Below are 18,256 nucleotides of genomic sequence, written 5' to 3'. Positions count from 1 at the left end.
GTTTAGCATCCTTAAGAGTTCTTTAAGGCTGGGCTCTAGGTCTATTTCTGTTTTTTCCCTACTCTTTCCAAGTGATTAAATCCAGGCCCATGGCTTCAATGATCACCTAAAAATAGATGAATTCCAAACTGGTATCTACAGTGCAAATCTCTCCTCTGAGCTCCAAGACCCGTATGTCCCTCTGCCCCCATCTCCACTTCCCACCTGCCACTCACCCCTCACTATAACTGGTGAGGTTTCTGCCTCACCAATTCACACATGCTTCAATACTGCCAAATCTAGTGAACACTGCATGTTTCTTGTCTTCCTTAATCTCCTCTCCCTGTGGCATGGGACACTGCCATTCTTCTCCTTGAAAATTCCTCTTCCTTTGTGTCAGCTGAGGACCATTCTCTTTCAATCACCTTCAATGTCTCTTCCTCTTTATCTGCCTTTTGGGATTCTGGTTTCTAAAAGCTGAGTAAACATAAAGCAGTGACTTATTAAGTAAAGGCACACTGATGCCATAGTAGGAGAAGCTGGCAAGATGGAAATGAAGCAGCAGTCAAGGATGTCATCCAGACAAATTCTGGTTCTTATGGAACAAGAGTGATGAACCACGATTTGGTCTTCTTCGTGGGCAAAATAAAAGCATGGTGCTGGTGAAGGCAGAAACAATATCATTCATCCACTTTCAAAATTCCCAAAAGATTAAGTATCAAAAGTTTAATTTCTCAAAAGTAATAGCTATTTAGTAAAGTTAATAAACACACTTAGCTTCATACTTGAGTGATGTTGATATTTATTGACATCAATGCAAAACAAGCTAAGTTGCTATTTAACAGGAACAAATATTGGTGCAGTTTCCTTCCTGGAGAGGGTAGGCACTCAGCTCATGAGACCTAAAGTCAAACAAAGACTGGATTGTCAAGAACCAACTAAGGGTTAAACTTTACAAATACAAAAATTGCTAAAGGCAAAAGGAGATGTTTAAAAAAAATTTTTACACTAATCTCACGTAAGCAAACAAAGAACTAAACTGAAAGTGAAAGTTGCTGAGTTGTGTCCAACTCTTTGCAACCCCATGGACTACATAGTCCATGGAATTCTCCAGGCCAGAATACTGGAGTGGGTAGCTGTTCCCAAAGTAATCCTAAAATTTTAGGACGTAAGATATCGACATGACAAGACTATTTAAATTTCTGCGTAAGTGAAAATGTGTTATATCCTTCACTGTACTTGTATTACAATTACATGCTTCTTGCTTCTACACTACACAAAGTCAACAGTTATCACCAACAATGACTATAACTAGATCTGAAAGAGACTTCACAGTGACTCTGCTCCATTGAAATTTTAAGAAAATTCAATCCAGGATTAACAAAACCTTTTGATTTTAAAGCCAGTTCTTCTATCTTCTTCTCGTGTCATACCTAAATAAGTCCTCTCATATTTCTTGCCTGCAAGCTGCAACATGTGTCCTCTCCCCCTCAGCTTTGTCTGACACTTTAAAATTGTAGGAACTGCATAAAAAATGAAAATTGTACTTCCAATCTGAACCTGCAATCGGGTTCCTGCTTTAACACAAAACATACTCCTCTGCAGTGTACCCCACCAGCACAGCGACCCCCTTTCTCTCTCTCTCTATTCCTTTGCCCTGAAGGCACTTCTGGATTGCTTAATTCGTGCTCTTTGGCTGCCTAGACAGTCAGGACACCTGAGGCCATTTGGACCTATCACTCCTCGCTTCCTTCTTTTCTATGGCTAATACCACTTTCCTGCTTTTTTTCTACGGCTGAATCTCCAGACTTGGTGCTGTCATCAGTGGGACAGAGTCGATTTCGGCTTCGAGCTCCTGGCTGGTAAAGCTGCATCGCCGGACGATCCTAAAGTAAAATGAAATGCTCATGTTACAAAACTGCTACTAAGCATGTCCAGGGGATAAAATATACCAGTGACAGCCCACATGAGATCAAAATTTGAGGGCACAGTACATAACAATAAGTGTCGATGGTTATTTGGCTTCAAACTGCCTGCTTCCTTTCCCCTACCTACAAAGAAAAACAACTACTTCACAACTATTTATTTTTATAAATAAAAAACAACTATTTATAAGCAATAGTTATCAAGTATTATTTTATATGCCCAGAGTAAATTTTGATAAGTTTACTGCCTAATTTTCTTTACTATCTCAAGATGAACTGAATCAGCTTGAATAGTTTTTACTTAGAAACCGTGGTTGTTGTCGCTCTCTCCTCCCCATCAGTAAATGGATTTTAAAATGCACCATCTAAGAAAATTTTAGGAGTGAAAATAATAAAGAACACCAATTCTTAATAATGCAAAGTCCCTGAAGTTATGAGCTCAAACACTAGTAACTTAGCACAAATATGACTCTCTCTTAATTCAGATTTGACAAGGTGACAACCCAGCTTGAGACTCTCTAGGTAACACTTTAGATCTCAGGTTCCTAAATAGGCCTCAATATCATCACCAGGTACCTCTCAGTTCAAGTACTGTGTTTGGTTTATCACAATATGACCCTGAAAAACTTAAATGTATAGGCCTTTTTTTTCTAATTCAACAAAAGACAACATGAGCCTTCCCTGTCCTTTCTCCCTGACATATGAAAGAGCCTTAAAGCATTATTCTTAAGTGAGTAATTCCAGCAAAACATTTCACTGTTTTAACAAGATGAAACGTTAAAACAGATGAGACTGCCACATAGTATTTAGAGAAATGGATGATGGGGCTCCCAGTGTGCAAAGATGGGACAAGTTAAACGTCAACAAGGGCAATAACTGATAACAACAAGTTGGAGTTCACCAAGTATTTCTAAATCCACAAGTTATACAATGTCATTAGGAGAAAGGCTGATAAAAAATTTTATAATATATGGATCAGGCTTACAATACCTGAGCTAATTGATCAGCTATTTTTCCAACTTTTTATCTCAAAAAATTTTAAATCTATAGAAATGTTGCCAAACTTGTACAATGAATACCTAATACCCTTCTCCTAGATTCACGATGATTAACATTTTGTCATATATGCCTTTTCTGTCTCTAGTGTGTATGCGGGCACACATATATATAGATACATTATTATTTTTGCAGAACCACTGGAGAATAAGTGCAGACATCAAGACCCTTCATCACTAAATATTTCAGCTTGTGTATCCTCAGAGCAAGGACATCCTATCACATAACCATAATACCATTATTATTGATCATATGATTCTTCATTGGTAATATTTCAGCTTGTGTATCCTAAGAGCAAGAACATCTTATCACATAACCATAGTACCGTTACTATTGGTCAATCTTAACATCACAATAAACGGATACCAAGACATTGTATGCTTCCTGATAACAATGCAGTAGGAACTGCACACCACCACCTATCAAGTATTCTTGCCAACAATTGAGTCTGAATATATTAAGGCCTCTAAATGAGGGGGCCACCCCCATCTTTCTGTGAAAAGTTTGACTGGCTCTCAGCCATGCTTATTCTTTTACATGCTATCTATGCCTACTTTCCTACAAAGCTTACTGGTTTTGACAGAAACCACATGGCCCACAAATTATTTTTGGGCCTAAAATATTTACCATCTGGCCCTTGAACGAAAAAAATTTTCTGACCCTGCTCTAGATATGACTACTGGTTTTCAAGGAAACATAGAAGGTAGAGGAACATGTTCAATGTTACCACAGGGATGTAATTAGCCACTCTGGACTATTAGACGCTCTATAGGGCAAACTGGTTTCTGCAACAAAGAAATGGTAGAAAACGAAAGGACGAAGAATTATTTAGATTAAAAGAGACTTAAGGGAACATTTCAAACAAATACAATTTGTGGACCTTGTTTAGAGCCTATACAAAAGATGTTAATGAAAAGAAGTGTTAATGAGCAATTGGGAAAATCTGTACACTGGGTAGACAGGATGCTAAGGAGTTATTGTCAGAAAGTCTTCTTCTGTCTGGTGTGAAAATGCTATTAGGGTTATTTTATTAAGAAAAAGAATACTAGGGTTATTTTATTAAGAAAAAACCCTGGCAATCCAATGGTTAAGACTCCACACTCCCACTGTAGAGGGCATGGGTTTCATCCCTGGTTGGGGAACTAAGATCCCGTATCCCATATGCCTCACAGTGTGACCAAACTTTTTTTTTTTTTTTAAGTCTTTACTCTTAATACTGACATATTTAAAGAAGAAATTATCTGTCTAGGTTTTGTTTGAAAATCATCCCATAGGAGCAAGATGGGGTAGAGTAGAAAGAAGATTGGCCATAAGGTGATAACTGCCAAAGCTGGGTGATAAGTACATCCTACTACTCCTCTGTTCTCTCTACTTTTGTGTATGTTTGAAAAGTACTGCTGCTGCTGCTGCTAAATTGCTTCAGTAGTGTCCGACTCTGTGTAACCCCATAGACGGCAGCCCACGAGGCTCCCCCGTGCCTGGGATTCTCCAGGCAAGAACACTGGAGTGGGTTGCCATTTCCTCCTCCAATGCATGAAAGTGAAAAGTGAAAGTGAAGTCGCTCAGTCATATCCGACTCATAGTGACCCAATGGACTGCAGCCTACCAGGTTCCTCCATCCATGGGATTTTCCAGGCAAGAGTACTGGAGTGGGTTGCCATTGGCTTCTCCGTTGAAAAGTACACACAAACTTTAATAAAAAGGACCCCAACAAGACTGAAAAAAGGTACAGATAAAGTTCCCCTAAAATTCTGTTAACAATGAGTTAGCCCTCTCCTTTATACTTGCAGGAAAAGACAAAGAAAATCCTCATGAAAAGAAGTTTAATGAAATGTAGCACCTTGTTTCTTATGCGATCTCTCTTAACCACTTCTTCTTTCTTTTCAGTTTTTTCTGAGCTGCCTACTGGCTCTGTACTTTCAGGCTTCTTTCCTTTATCCCGAAGTGTTTCTTTCTCCTTCTTCATTTCTTCTTCCTTTCTCTTGAAAGCCTTCTCTTTCTCATAGCGCTCCTTCTGCCTGCGGCGCTCTTCTTCCTGCCGCTTCAGCCTCTCTCTCTCCCGCAGGATGCGCTCTTGGTCTCGATCATAATCCCGCTCCCTCTCCCTGTATTCTCTGCCACTCTCATCTTCAGGTCTGCACGAAAAACAAATCTGAGAATGCACCCTTGAAGCTCTTCTAATCACAAAGGCAGGAATACTCTGATCCTGCCTTGGCCACTACAATGAGGTTGAACTTTCGGAGCAGCATTAAAAAAAAAATACTAGTATTTTGAAAAGCAATTTGGGAAAAAACACCCAAAAGTCATTCAACCAGATTAAGATACTAAAATACTTGAAACCTGTCCTCCTCATCCCCATACCCCTCATAAAACCCAGTATCTTGATTCACGTACAAGTCCAGAATGCAGCAGTAAAACTAGCAGCCAGAAACAGGTCGAAAACAAATGTACCCAAGAGCCCTCGACTACCGACCTCTTAGGTTTTTCATCTTTAAATTCACCCTCAGAACGCTTGGGCAATGTACAACTTTGCCCACTGGCTCTTTCATCACTCAGATTCTCTTTGTCCAATTTCTTGAGCTTTTCTCTTTTGTCCAATTCTTTTTCATCTCCTTTTTCTGGCTTCTTGAGCAGCTTTAAAGAGAACAAACTTAGGTTTATTTTGAATGATGGGATTGTCTTCTGATTCTCGCAAAGAAAACAATATACTAAATATTTTCAATTCAGGCTATTGAAGGCCCCGTCTCTGCAGTACTCAAACTTTCAGGTGAACAAATAGTGCACAAAGAGCAGTAATTTGCTAAAAGGGTGCTATTAATGTGAAAGTGTTATGCACTCCAGTGAAGTGGTTTAATCACTTTGTGGCAATAGGATCAAGACTCCTTTGGCTTTAAATGGGTCAACCTTTGAGTAGACCAACGCTTACTTTCAAGTATGCCTTCTGTAGCAAGCCAGCATGTCAGTATAACTTGATAGGAAAATACGGTACAAATTAAAAATGCTAGCCAGGTCATTATTGCTGGACTATTTTTACAAAGTTATTAGAATAACAAATACCTTGTCACCAAAGGAGAGATCCATTGCAGGAATAATTTTGCCTTGAGTCTGAGAGTAGCTACATACTTATGATGGTACAATCATATTATCATTAGAGATGAAAAGCAAGAATTATTTGGCATTTGATTTAAAAATCCAAATATCTCATACAACAGAACTGTGAAGTTCCATCTCTACTGAATAGGAACTCTGTTCAATGTCATATGTATATATGACAGAATGCAATTCTAAAAAAAGTGGTTTATAAAGTTCAAATTGCTGACAAAGTTTCTTTCTCATGCTGCTTCTACAAATCTCTCTAGAATACACCCCCAAGTGTTGGATATTCAGAGAGATTTTTAGGAATTTCAAGTCTCAGAGTGAAGGCATCATACAGAGTTTCATCTCATTGTGAAGGCATCATACAAGCCACGAAGCTAAAGGCAAAGCACCACGCATGAGACTTAAGCGTGAAGTGTTTCAGCACACAGCCAGCCACTGGACACAGTGAGTCCAGAGTGCACACCATGAAGGCACCAGTGCAAAGTGAGGGGAACATGTGCAGGTTTCATTGCAAGTGCTCTGATTTCTCTAGTGAACATCTTCGTCAGGAGCCAAGATGTTCATTACTCTAATAAGACTATTAACGAATGTCTCTAGCATAGCCAGCTTGACCTTCTGCCTTGCTGACAGAAATAGCAAGTCAGGTTGCTTGAAGCAGGGCGGACACAGAGATCGATAGAAGGAATTAAGATGAGAACCTCCCCACCCTGCCACCGCCAAGCCCCTTATCACCAATGAGTCCTGGAGAGCCTCGGGGCGCCCTAGTGACTTGACCAGCTGAATTCTGAGGAGGTAAAAGGAGACTTGGCCATCATCTCTGTAAGATTTTCTCTGCCATACTATGTACAAGTACTTCCCTGGGCAGTTCACTGGAGCACGGGCTGCCCGAGCCAGGCCCCTGGAAGGGAAGCAGCTAGGCTGGGGTCTTTCCACAGGTTTTCCTCTTCCTACATGCAGTGTGTTAATCAGAACCTGCTGCTCACAGATTCCCAGGTAGACCCAAGAAGGTAACATGGGGAATCATGTGAGGGGAGAGGATGTATATTCCAAATACTCCCACAAGGCAGCCAGGTATGAGAGGTGTATAAAGGAAGAGGAGAGAAAGAGCTCTTAAGGCATGGCTGTCCTCTCACTGCACATTGTTGAAGCTTCTGGGTATACAGCAGAGCATCAGGAAATCATCTGGGTTTCTTTCTAAATCAGGAATTTAAAAGGGTTCAGCTTTTAGGACTCAAGTCAGCCTGAGGGTATTTTCTACAGGTACCACTACCACCGCCACCAGAAGGACTTATTAACTAAGACCTGTGTGTGTGTGACATGATACTAGGTGCTCTGTATCATGTACTTGGTCCTTACATTTTTCTGATTCACAGCTTGTAACAGAAACCTGTGTACCTGAAGACAGTGGAAAACAAACAGATGAGGCAACTTCATGTATCAAATATGAAGGAAAAGCTGAATAAAACCCATAATTCATGCCAGCCAGCCCTAAGCCCTTATATATGAAGAAGTGAGAGAATAATAATCCAAAATTGAACATTTTCAATGATTATAAATAACACTGCACTGAAGAAATCCCATGTAAACTACTTAATCTTTTAAATTATCTTAAATTAAGAGTAATACATGAATATTATAGCAAAGATTCACTCCCTCCCAAAAAAGACAAAAACAAAACTAAACCAGTTTACACCAATATAAGATGCATGCATATTTGAAGAAGTATATATAGTACATGCAAGTTACAGCAACATGCAGTCAGTTTAACTTATGTTCATACCTTAATCTTTGGTTCATCCTTTAATTTGTCCCTTTCTGGAACTCTGTCTATCTTCTTTAGCTTTTCTATATCTTTCCGTTTTCGTTTCTCTTCTTCTTTCCACTTTCTCCTCTCTTCTTCTCTTTGTCTTTTTCTTTCTATTTCTCGCCGCCTCCTTTCTTCTCTCTTTTCTTCTCTCATCCTCTGCAAAGAAACATCAACAGAGCCTTCAGACAACATAATTATCACCGAAAACATAGTTCAGAAAGTACGGAACATAGTTCAGAAAGTACAATGGGCACCCACTTAACTGTATCATCTTTCCTTCCCACTTTCCACTTCCTTAACCCCCTCCCGAGTCCATTCAGAATATGAGAGAGAAAAAGACCACAGCCTGCTCATATCAGTCTCCCACTGCTGCCTTGCTACAGTATCCAAAGGCTTTCAGGAAATCAAGAGTGCCTCTGGAACAAGCTAAGGAACCCCTAGTTCTGCAGAGTGAATCTATGGTCCAACAACCAGAGTGAAGGAGCAGGCCAGAGAGTGAGGCCAATGAGCCAAATATTTAAAGAACAGTGGTAGAGAAAGCAGCTATCCCTACTGTATGATCCCAATGCTCTTAAATTTACAGAATGCGAACCAATGAAACAGAAGTATTGTGAGAACCAGAAAAACAAAAGGTTTACCTGCTTGTTTTTCAGGAAGCTCAAAAGTGGAGTTGTCTTTTTAGCTACACAAATGTAAACAGATTATTAATAATACTTAATCGAACCCTAGAAAGGAGTCCATTTTCTGACATTCCCTGCCAACCACCCGAGGTGGGAAAACTATACCCCTCAAACAGTAAGTTCACAACTATCTTATTGGAAAGAAGTTTTACAATAGTCTACTTAAATTCTGAAGGTTTAAAATATTAAAAGTTAAGAAATTTAAATTAAAACAATAAAACAATTTTTAAAAAGAGCAATTCCTGGTGTCAATGAAAATAAAGTGCAAAGGACATTCTCTTGTTTTACAGATGGGAGTATAAATCTGTTCACCCAGGAAGAAACTGGGATAAGGGGCTAAAAATATCTAATACTTTTGACCCCATAATTCCACTTCTGGGAATTTATTCTATGGAAACTATCAGAGGTAGGCTTATACTATGAAAGTGAAAGTCGCTCAGTCGTGTCTGACTCTTTGCAACCCCATGGACTATATAGTCCATGGAATTCTCCAGGCCAGAATACTGGAGAGGGTAGCCTTTCCCTTCTCCAGGGGATCTTCCCAACCCAGGGATCAACCCCAGGTCTCCTGCATTGCAGGTGGATTCTTTACCAGCTGAGCCACCAGGGAAGTATCCATTAAAAAAACGAAGTTTTAAAAGAATATTTAATTCATTTTTCAGTATTCTGAACAATGCTATCTAATCTTATAGCTAGCTTTTTGAAAAGCATACTTCCTTTGGAGAAATTCCTAGGAGTGGAAATCCTGGGCAGGTTGGAGGCTATGCTTATGTTTAGAGCTGATACAGTAGTGACAACTTAATACCAAAACCAACATCCAAGCTAGAATTTCTCAAGAGGTTTCCAATTCTGCAGTAACCAATTTCATTTGTTTTAATATTTTCAAGTCAAATTTTCTTTTTTAAGAATATGAACTTATTAGTAGAAAACACCAACTACTCTTCAAAGACTCATTAACATCTTAAGGTCCCATATAGCTCTTCAAATTTTTATACTAACATTTGTGTGGCACTAAATAAGTCAGAGGGGGCTTCCCAGGTGGCTCTACTGGTAAAGAACCCGCCTGCCAATGCAAGAGATGTAAGAGACCCGGGTTCTATCCCTGGGTGGGGAAGATCCCCTGGAAGGCATGACAACCCACTCCAATATTCTTGCCTGGAGAATCCCATGGACAGAGGAGCCTGGCAGGCTATAGTCCATGTGGTCGCAAAGAGTTGGACACGACTGAAGTGACTCAGCACGCATGCAAATAAGTGAGAGAATATTTCCCATCTTATAGATGGATTCTTATAATCCCGTGAGTCAGCTATTATCTGTACTTTATAGTAGAACGAACAGAGTCTCAGAGAAGTTAGTGCCTTTCCTATGGTCACATAACTAGCAAATGACGGAAGTGGGAGTCTGACAGGTCTTCTGATGAAAAAACCATAACACTTAATTCCTTTTGCCCACTTACCTATTAGTTCTCTATTTTTTGCTTCTATTTCCTCTAGCAGTGTCTCTGGAGTAGATGTCATTTTCTCATTATCTGCAGCATAGCTCTCCAAAAATTTTCTATATTCTGGATCTAAATAATTATTTAAATAAATAGAAAATATAGCAGACTTTAAATAAAATAAGAAATATTATCCAGGATAGTTACTTATCAAAGAAGATAATTTTCTGCTTCATGGAAGATTGAAAATAAACCCAACTATACCCATAAGATAGACTATTTGGGGGCTTTATTGGTCACTTACTCTGAGAACTCCTATTAGATATACCGACAGAGTCAGGCAAAGTGAGACACCATGCATTGTAACACAACCTCCAGGGATGTTAAGTAGTTTGGTTTTAAAAACCACCACTCCTATTAATCCAGAGTCATACTTATGGGAGAACTGCAAGCTATAGCTATGGGACCCTCAGAGAGTATCATGTAGAGCATGTAAGCAGTTCCTGCATGGGTACACCTCACTTTAATGAAACTCAGAATATGAAAATTGGGTGTTCCAAACAGATAAATGAGGGGGGATGTCCTAGATGTGGCACTAGAGGTGATGGTAACATCCGGAATTCTTTCCTAGACGCCTCCGACATCAGAAAGGGAAGCACATCTGAGTCATTATATTGTATGTGGAGAATGCACTGTGGAGCATGTTACCTGATCTAGTCTTCAACATCTGAATCTATGATATAGTCAATAAGCAGCTGTGTGTTGAGTCTTGCCTGTGTTTTCTTTATAAAATACACATTATAGTAATAAATAATAATGGAAACCAAACTAGGTGATTCTGAAATACCAATCTGATATAAAATATTGTGGCTAAGTCCTTAACCAACACAACCACATTACAGAGATCTCAAAACCTGGATCCAGTTTACCATAAATGGCAATTATTTGTTTTTTAGTTCCAGTATTTCAGTTCAATGTAATTACCACGTGTGCAGTTAACTGCATATTCAAAGCCTAGAAACAGGATTAGCTACTTCTGTTACTTTATGTTGTTACTCAAGTACAGAAATTTTTCCATCACAGTTCTCAATGATAACTCTTCCTCTTTATACAAATGGAAACCAAAAGTCAAATAAATAATCATAAGAATGGTAAGGGGCCTTAAGGAGTTGTACTTTGAAACACCTGACTTTTTCCATTGTCTTCTAATGAATATACCTAAGGTGATTTACTACTCAACAGTCAACAATATATTGTTTAATGGTGAAGGAATGAAAAGCCATTAGCCAATAACTAGAGGAAACCCATCTCCATTCTAACAAGCAAAGCTTTCATCAGTGAATTACATTTCTCAAGAACTTTATTTCATATGTTTTCTTAATTTAAAAGATTGGAATCCACTCAATTCCCACAAAGCTAATATATTCTTTTAAAAATCTATGGTCCTACTATATAGCACAGGGAAGTCTATTCAGTATTTGGTAATAATCCATACGGGAAAAGAATCTGAAAAAGAATGGATATATGTATAACTGAATCACTTTAACACAACATTGTAAATCAATTATTAATCGAAGATTAAATTAAAAAAACACATGGCATTAGCACATTAAGTAACTAGAGCTATACTATACCATCATCGATAGTTCCAACTTTAGTATCTCTTTTCTTAGTCTTCTTTTTTGCAGCTTTTTGAAAAGGTGCAAATTCTACGATGGCAGGATATTCCTGACCTGTTTAGAAAAAATAGCACACTTGCTAAAAGAAAGAAAATGTCAAAAATGGATACAAGAGACTCAACCTCCTGCTCTCTAGGCTTCCTTTGATGACAGTGATCTGAATAGGGTCTCCCAAAAGGCATAAATCTCATTGGCACAACTAAAATCAACATGATACCAAAGCAGTCCCCAATTCATACTGAAAAAACAACAAAAATATATGGGAGGGAATTAAAATATTCATTTAAATTCAACCTTTAAACTCTAATACTGTGATATGTGGGGGAAAAAATCTACAAACTAATTTTCATTTAAAAAATACATCAAAGGGAATCCTTGGTGGTCCAGTGGTTAATACTTGGCACTTTCACTTCAGGGGTCCAGACTGGATTCCTGGTGGGGGAACTAAGATCCTGCAAACTGCATGGCACAGCCAGAAAGCAAACAAACAAAAAACAAACCAAGATCATGATACTGACTATACAGGGGTATAAATATGTCAAAAGTCACCAAATGCACATGTAAAATGGATGTATTTTAAAATGAAAATTATACCTTAATTGATTTTCTTTACAAAACCAGAAATCTCTATAATAAGTAAGGCTAGAGATAGAAGGTAGGTTAGTGCTTATCTAGAGATGGGGTGTAACAACTAATGGGTACGTGGTGTGATGAATGTGTTCTAAAATTAGATTGTAGTGATAGCTGCACAACTTTGTGAATATACTAAAAAACACTGAACTGTAATTCTTTAAAAGGGTGAATTTTATGGCATGTGCATTATATCTCAGTAAAGCTGTTATTAAAAAATACAGCAGGAGACGCCAAAAGCACAGGCAACAAAAGTGAAAAACAGATAAACTGTGCTGCATCAAAATCAAGAACTTCTGTGCATCCAGGGACACAATCAACAGAGTGAAAAGGAAGCCTACAGAACCGGAGAAAATATTTTCAAATCATATATCTGATAAGGGGTCAATATACAGAATATGTAAAGAACTGTAACTCAACAACAACAAAACCCCAAATAATCTGATTTTAAAATGTTCAAAGGACTTGAATAGGCATTTCTCCAGAGATGATATATAAATGGCCAATAAGCAAATGAAAAGATGCTGTGTGCTTAAGAATGTGAAGATTAAAATATTACCTCACTAATCATTAGGGGAATGCAAATCAAAACCACAATGCAATATCACCTTATACCTGTCAGAATGATTACTATTAAAGGGGGGAAAAAACCCAGAAAATCACAAGTGTTGGCCAGGACATGGAGAAATTAGAACCCTCAGGCATTATTGGTGGGAATATAAAATGGTGCAGCCACTATGGCAAACAGTATGGTGGTTCCTCAAAGAATTAAAAATAGAATTACCACATGACCCAGCAATTCCACTTTGGGGTATATATTCCAAAGAAGTGAAAGCAGAAACTTGAACAGATGTTTGTACATTTCCAGCAGCAGCATTCACAATAGCCAAATTCTCTCAAAGGATGAACGGATAAAGAAAATGAAGTATATACATACAGTGGAAAAGGAAATTCTGACACATGCTACAACATGGATTAACCTTGAGGACATTATGCTAACTGAAATAAGCCAGTCACTAAAAGTCAAATACTATTATTCCATTTATATGAGACACCTAGAATGGTCAACTTAATAAGAATAGTGGTTCAGAGAGGCAGAATGTATTAACAGCTGTCAGAGGCTGGGGGGAGGGAGAAATGGGGAGTTGTTTAATGGGCAGAGTTTCAGTCTTACAAGATGAAGAAGTTCTAGAGATTAGTTGCAGAACAATGTGAATGTAGTCAGCACTACTGAACTGCACACTTAAAAATGGTTAAGATGATAAATTTTATTTATGTGTATTTTACCACAATTTTTAATGTCAAAAAACAAAAAAAAGCAATGAGACAATGATACATACTATAACATGGATGAACCTTGAAAACATACTAAGTAAAAGAGGTAGTTACAAAAGGCCATATATTATATGATTTAGTTCATATGAAATTTTCAGAATAAGGAAATCCATAGTTAGTAGATTAGCCGTTGCGAGGGGCTGGGGGAGAGGAGAATGGGAGATGACTGCTAATGAATACAGAATTCTTTTTGAAGTGATGAAAACATTCTGGAATTACCCAGTGGTGATAGTTATAAAACTTTGTGAATATACTAAAAACCACTGAATTTTATGGTATGAGTTATATCTCAATAATTATTTTTTTAAAAACTTAAGTGATTACTGGAAAAATACATCAAATCCTTGCTATAGAATAATGTCATACAAGGTATAAAATACCATCTTTACACCTTCGGTGTGTAAACATAAGCCAGGATAAATTACTAGAACTGACCATTAGATTTCACAAAGCAGTCACAGAGGAAACAAGATTTTAGAAATCCTAGTTGAGTGCAGAATCATATTACCTTAATAACTGATATACCTGAAAAGGAATAGATAAACCAGACCGAAGCAAAAGGAAATTGTGGAATATAGGCAAAAAAAAAAAAAATTAGAAGTGAGGCCAAACAATGGGGGATGCTGTTTATCTGACTAAGGAATTTGGACTTTTTTCCCCACAACTGCTGTCTTAAGTCACTATCTTCAAAAAGATTATTTTCATGGCAAAGTAAGACTAAATTATACAGAAAATGGAAAATTCTATAAGTTTAGAGAGAGTGCTTGTCTAAGCATTAGGTGATGAGCACATGTGAAAGTATTACTAAGTCTAACGTCCTCAGTCTAGATGAACAAGATATTAAAAAGCAATAAATTGACAAAATCCATCACTTGTTTAAATGTAAGGGATAAAGAGAGGACAAAGTTAAACACAACTCAGATTTTCAAGAAATCACTTGCTATCTACTGGAATAAACTTGTGGAGCAGAAAAGTAGCTGGTTTGGGGGGATTAATAAAAACTGGACAAACATAGAAGCAGTTCTTCAACTTTTACTGGCATATTCCCTGACAAAGATTTCATTTTTTACCAACTCTGAAGTAATACTGAAAAAATATAATCTAACAAAAACACACATCATTCAATATTGCAAAGCCAAAAGAAAAGTAGCAAACAGCTTGGACATTCTCTGGCTAAATGTTGCAAGCAACAGATAATAAAATGAGGGTTAATGCAGAAGTTTTTCTTCCCTATAAACTCCTGGATAGGAGGTAGGAAATCATCAAGCTCAATGGTTTAATTACATACAATTTAGAATGTTAAACAGTACTCCAACTGGCAACTATTGACATAAAGGATCTGAATTAAATAAGTATTGGTCCTTGAAGCAAGATGAGAAGTAAATATTTAAAACTTGTCATACAAGTTTAAAGAGTCACTTGTCAGTATCACTTAAAACTAGTAAATACTCAAGACAACAGATCACCTAAAACAGGGCAAAAGAACTGTCACAGGAGGAGAAAACAGTGGCATTTTCCTTCGGTTGACAAACTACAGAAATAATAGGTTAATACAAATACTTGTAAAAAGTCATTATCTATTTATAAGGCTGCCATAAGCTTATCAAATGCGTAAAACTCTAAATGTTGCTCATCTTAGCACTCAGGATTTTAGAAACACTATGAAGGCATCAAGAGAACAGGGATACATTGTCTTAAACATACAAATGACAAACTCCCCTTCAGTTAAAAGGACTCACCTTTATTGTCAAGGAATACATAACCATCAAAACGATCCCTGAACAAAATAATGTCCTCTTGGTTTTTAAAGTTGATGTATGCTCTTGCATACATATGAGGATACAAACTGCAGGGAGGAAAGCAATTATGTGAATGTGCTTGCAGGTGTCTGGCTGGATTACAAGTATGTATATATTAAAAAGGCTCAAAAGTCAAATAGAAATCATGAGTAGGATTAAAAAAAAGAACGGAAGAAACTTTTCATTTACCCCTCCCTCTTATTTTACCTAGTATCATTAGAAAAAAACTCAAAATAATCATGCTCAGGCATAGGCTGAAGATGTTCCTGAAGCTGCTCCTTGGTCAAAGTGGGCGGTAATCTCCGAATTACCACCTTAAGAAATGAATAAGAAAAATAAAATTAGTACAAATCAATTTTCTGTCATACCTGAACCACTGTCCCTGAAGAAAGCTGGCCTTTAAAAGATGAGATCATTTCTAAAAACCCAAGAGAATGTTCAGAACGCTCAGAATGATTAGTCAAACGGAACAGTAACATGGCACCCCACTCCAGTACTCTTGCCTGGAAAATCCCATGGACGGAGGAGCCTGGTGGGCTTCTGTCCATGCGGTCGCTAAAAGTCGGACACGACTGGGCGACTTCACTTTCACTTTTCACTTTTCTGCTTTGGAGAAGGAAATGGCAACCCACTCCAGTGTTCTTGCCTGGAGAATCCCAGGGACGGGGGAGCCTGGTGGGCTGCCGTCTATGGGGTCGCACAGAGTCGGACACGACTGATGTGACTTAGCAGCAGCAGCAGCAACAGTAACACAGTTTGGTCAAACAGTAACATAGTTTAAAAAAAAAAAAAACTCTCGGAAACGAGAATTGCCTGGAGCAAGGAAATCTTAGGTTCTGTTAACCCGAAGCCCCAGTTTACTAGGTTTTCGCCTCATTTTCTGTCACCCATTTTTCAGCAGTGGTAAGAAATTTGTAAACCATCCCTGGTCTTTTGTGGGTGCCAGGAATTCTTGATTGATAAAGTCCTTATTCAGTCAGCATAAAGAATTCAAAATTCTAAGAAATATCCCCAATTCCCTCATTGCTCCCCAAACAGAATGCACCCGATTTGGCCCAAGACCATTAATAGCCGCCACCCACCCATTCCCTCAACTAACCTCTGTTAATATTCCTATCACGTACTACTCCCGCTGGTGATAGTACCTTCCTGTTTAATATTCCCCCTCAATTCCTCATCCTTTTCGCTATCGCCGCTCCCCCCGCCCATCATCATCTCACGGCTCTGATCTAAACCCTTCTAGTCAGGGATTCCCCCCGCCCTCCCTCACTCCCATCCCGGGGCTCTGCCGGGAAGGGGACCCCCATCTTGGGAGAGTGGATGAGACAGGTTGATGCGATTTTCACTCAAGTGAAGAAACAGAGGAAGAGACTGGGAGAGGAAGAGGGCAGCCCCATTCCCAACCATCTTTCTCGGATGGTGGAACCGTCCCGCCCTCTCCTGGGCCAACAGCCGGCCAGACACCTTGCTCAACGCCTCTTTCTTCTCCTTGTTCCGATCCTGCTTATCTTCCCCTTTGGTGCTGTCTCCCGAAGCCCCACCGCCGCTGCCTGTAGCACCTGGGGGAGTCAAGAGGGTTACTCGCTTCTCCTTAGGCCTATGCTCCTTCTCCTCCTTCATGGCCACAGCTTCGCTCCTCACCGCGGTAGCTCGGCCTAAACGCCGCTACGCCGGGCACCTACCCCTCCCGGCCCGCTCGGGGCAAAGCTCCGCCCCCAACAAGCTCTCCTAGTGATAAGCCGACCCCAACGCTCCATTGGGCCCCTCCAGGATCTCGCGAGACTTCAGGGCATCCGGCTTCCTTCGCTGGAAAGGTTGTAACACCTGGTTTTAGCTTCCCTCCCGCGGAATCCCCGCATCGCCCAATCCCCTCGCGGCCCAGACTCCCGCGGGGCAGTTCATTAGCATATCCGCCATCTTGGTTAGGACGAGTATTTCACGGACTACAAATCCCGGCATCCAAAGCGGTTACCCTCTTCTGGCTGAGTTCTGGAGTCGTCGTATTTCAGGTTCCCTGTTTGTAAGTAAATGGAATCTTTAATCTTGAAAGGTTGATGTTTTTCAGATCAAAAGATACATTCTGCGGGCTTCGTTTTCCAGAGATTAAAACCGATGTTATCCAAAGTTTACCTCACTGAGGGAACGACTTGTATTTTCTATTATTGGTTGTAAAGTGAGCTTTCAGAACCTTTAGAATTTCTTTTCCTTATATTTTTTAGGATTCACAGACACTTAATGCACAAAACACTGACATTTAAAGGAGCATTATGACTAAAATGTGTGAGATTTGTTTTCACCACTCTTTTTAAAAGTAATAGGAATATATCATGGTACTGATGCCCTGTAGGTAGGAGAAAATAAAATCCAACTCACTTTAGATAGGATTGACCTCCTTCCCGCTTTTAAAAAGGCTAGTTATGCATTATTTATAATATCTCCAAACTGGAACAACCCAAATGTCTGTCAACCCACTAATGCATAAACAAAATGTGGCAATCCATAGAATGAAATACTACTTAATTAAAAATGAACCCATACATCCATCCACATTAATGAATCTCAAAATGATCATGCTGAGTGAAAGAAACAGAACACAAAGAGTACATGCTGTATGATCTCATTGATACAAAATTCCAGACAAGGTAAAACTAGTGAGAGAAAATTCTTAAAGAGATGGGAATGCCAGACCACCTGACCTGCCTCCTGAGGAATCTGTATGCAGGTCAGGAAGCAATAGTTAGAACTGGACATGGAACAACAGACTGGTTCCAAATCGGGAAAGGAATAGTCAAGGCTGTATATTGTCACCCTGCTTATTTAACTTATATGAAG

At 39.0% G+C, this 18,256-nt stretch overlaps 1 protein-coding gene across 7 annotated transcripts; it reads right to left on the bottom strand.

Moving 5' to 3' along the window:
* Positions 1 to 764: 764 nt before the first annotated feature.
* On the bottom strand, positions 765 to 17,144 carry UPF3B (UPF3B regulator of nonsense mediated mRNA decay). Of its 7 annotated transcripts, XM_086389784.1 has the most exons (12): positions 16,889 to 17,144; positions 15,928 to 16,148; positions 15,632 to 15,738; positions 15,365 to 15,471; positions 11,616 to 11,714; positions 10,003 to 10,113; positions 8,505 to 8,548; positions 7,840 to 8,022; positions 7,416 to 7,454; positions 5,434 to 5,594; positions 4,801 to 5,095; positions 765 to 1,865 (listed from the first exon to the last, which is right to left on the bottom strand). In XM_086389784.1, the coding sequence occupies exons 2-12, from the start codon at positions 15,970 to 15,972 to the stop codon at positions 1,716 to 1,718; spliced, it is 1,341 nt and encodes a 446-aa protein (XP_086245910.1). In that variant the 5' UTR covers positions 15,973 to 16,148; positions 16,889 to 17,144; the 3' UTR covers positions 765 to 1,715. The 7 variants fall into 7 exon arrangements, 6 of the variants coding, with proteins under 6 accessions (XP_086245910.1, XP_086245911.1, XP_086245908.1 ...); XM_086389785.1 differs by lacking the exon at positions 7,416 to 7,454; XM_086389782.1 differs by lacking the exon at positions 15,928 to 16,148.
* Positions 17,145 to 18,256: the final 1,112 nt, after the last annotated feature.

This window comes from Bos grunniens, chromosome X (assembly GCF_055505025.1).
Source record: "Bos grunniens cultivar Pamir isolate PY7600 chromosome X, Bosgru_T2T1.0, whole genome shotgun sequence".
In the NCBI taxonomy this organism is placed as follows: domain Eukaryota; kingdom Metazoa; phylum Chordata; class Mammalia; order Artiodactyla; family Bovidae; genus Bos; species Bos grunniens.
This window is presented reverse-complemented; position numbering and strand designations above follow the sequence as displayed.

Coding starts and splice junctions, on each gene's coding strand:
- UPF3B (XM_086389782.1), bottom strand. CDS start 17,044: ATGAAGGAGGAGAAGGAGCATAGGCCTAAGGAGAAGCGAGTAACCCTC. Junction 15,472..15,631: donor TTTTTTTCTAATGATACTAG/GTAAAATAAGAG, acceptor TCCTCCCTGCAG/TTTGTATCCTCATATGTATG. Junction 5,595..7,415: donor AAGCTGTGAATCAGAAAAAT/GTAAGGACCAAG, acceptor TTCTCTTTAAAG/CTGCTCAAGAAGCCAGAAAA.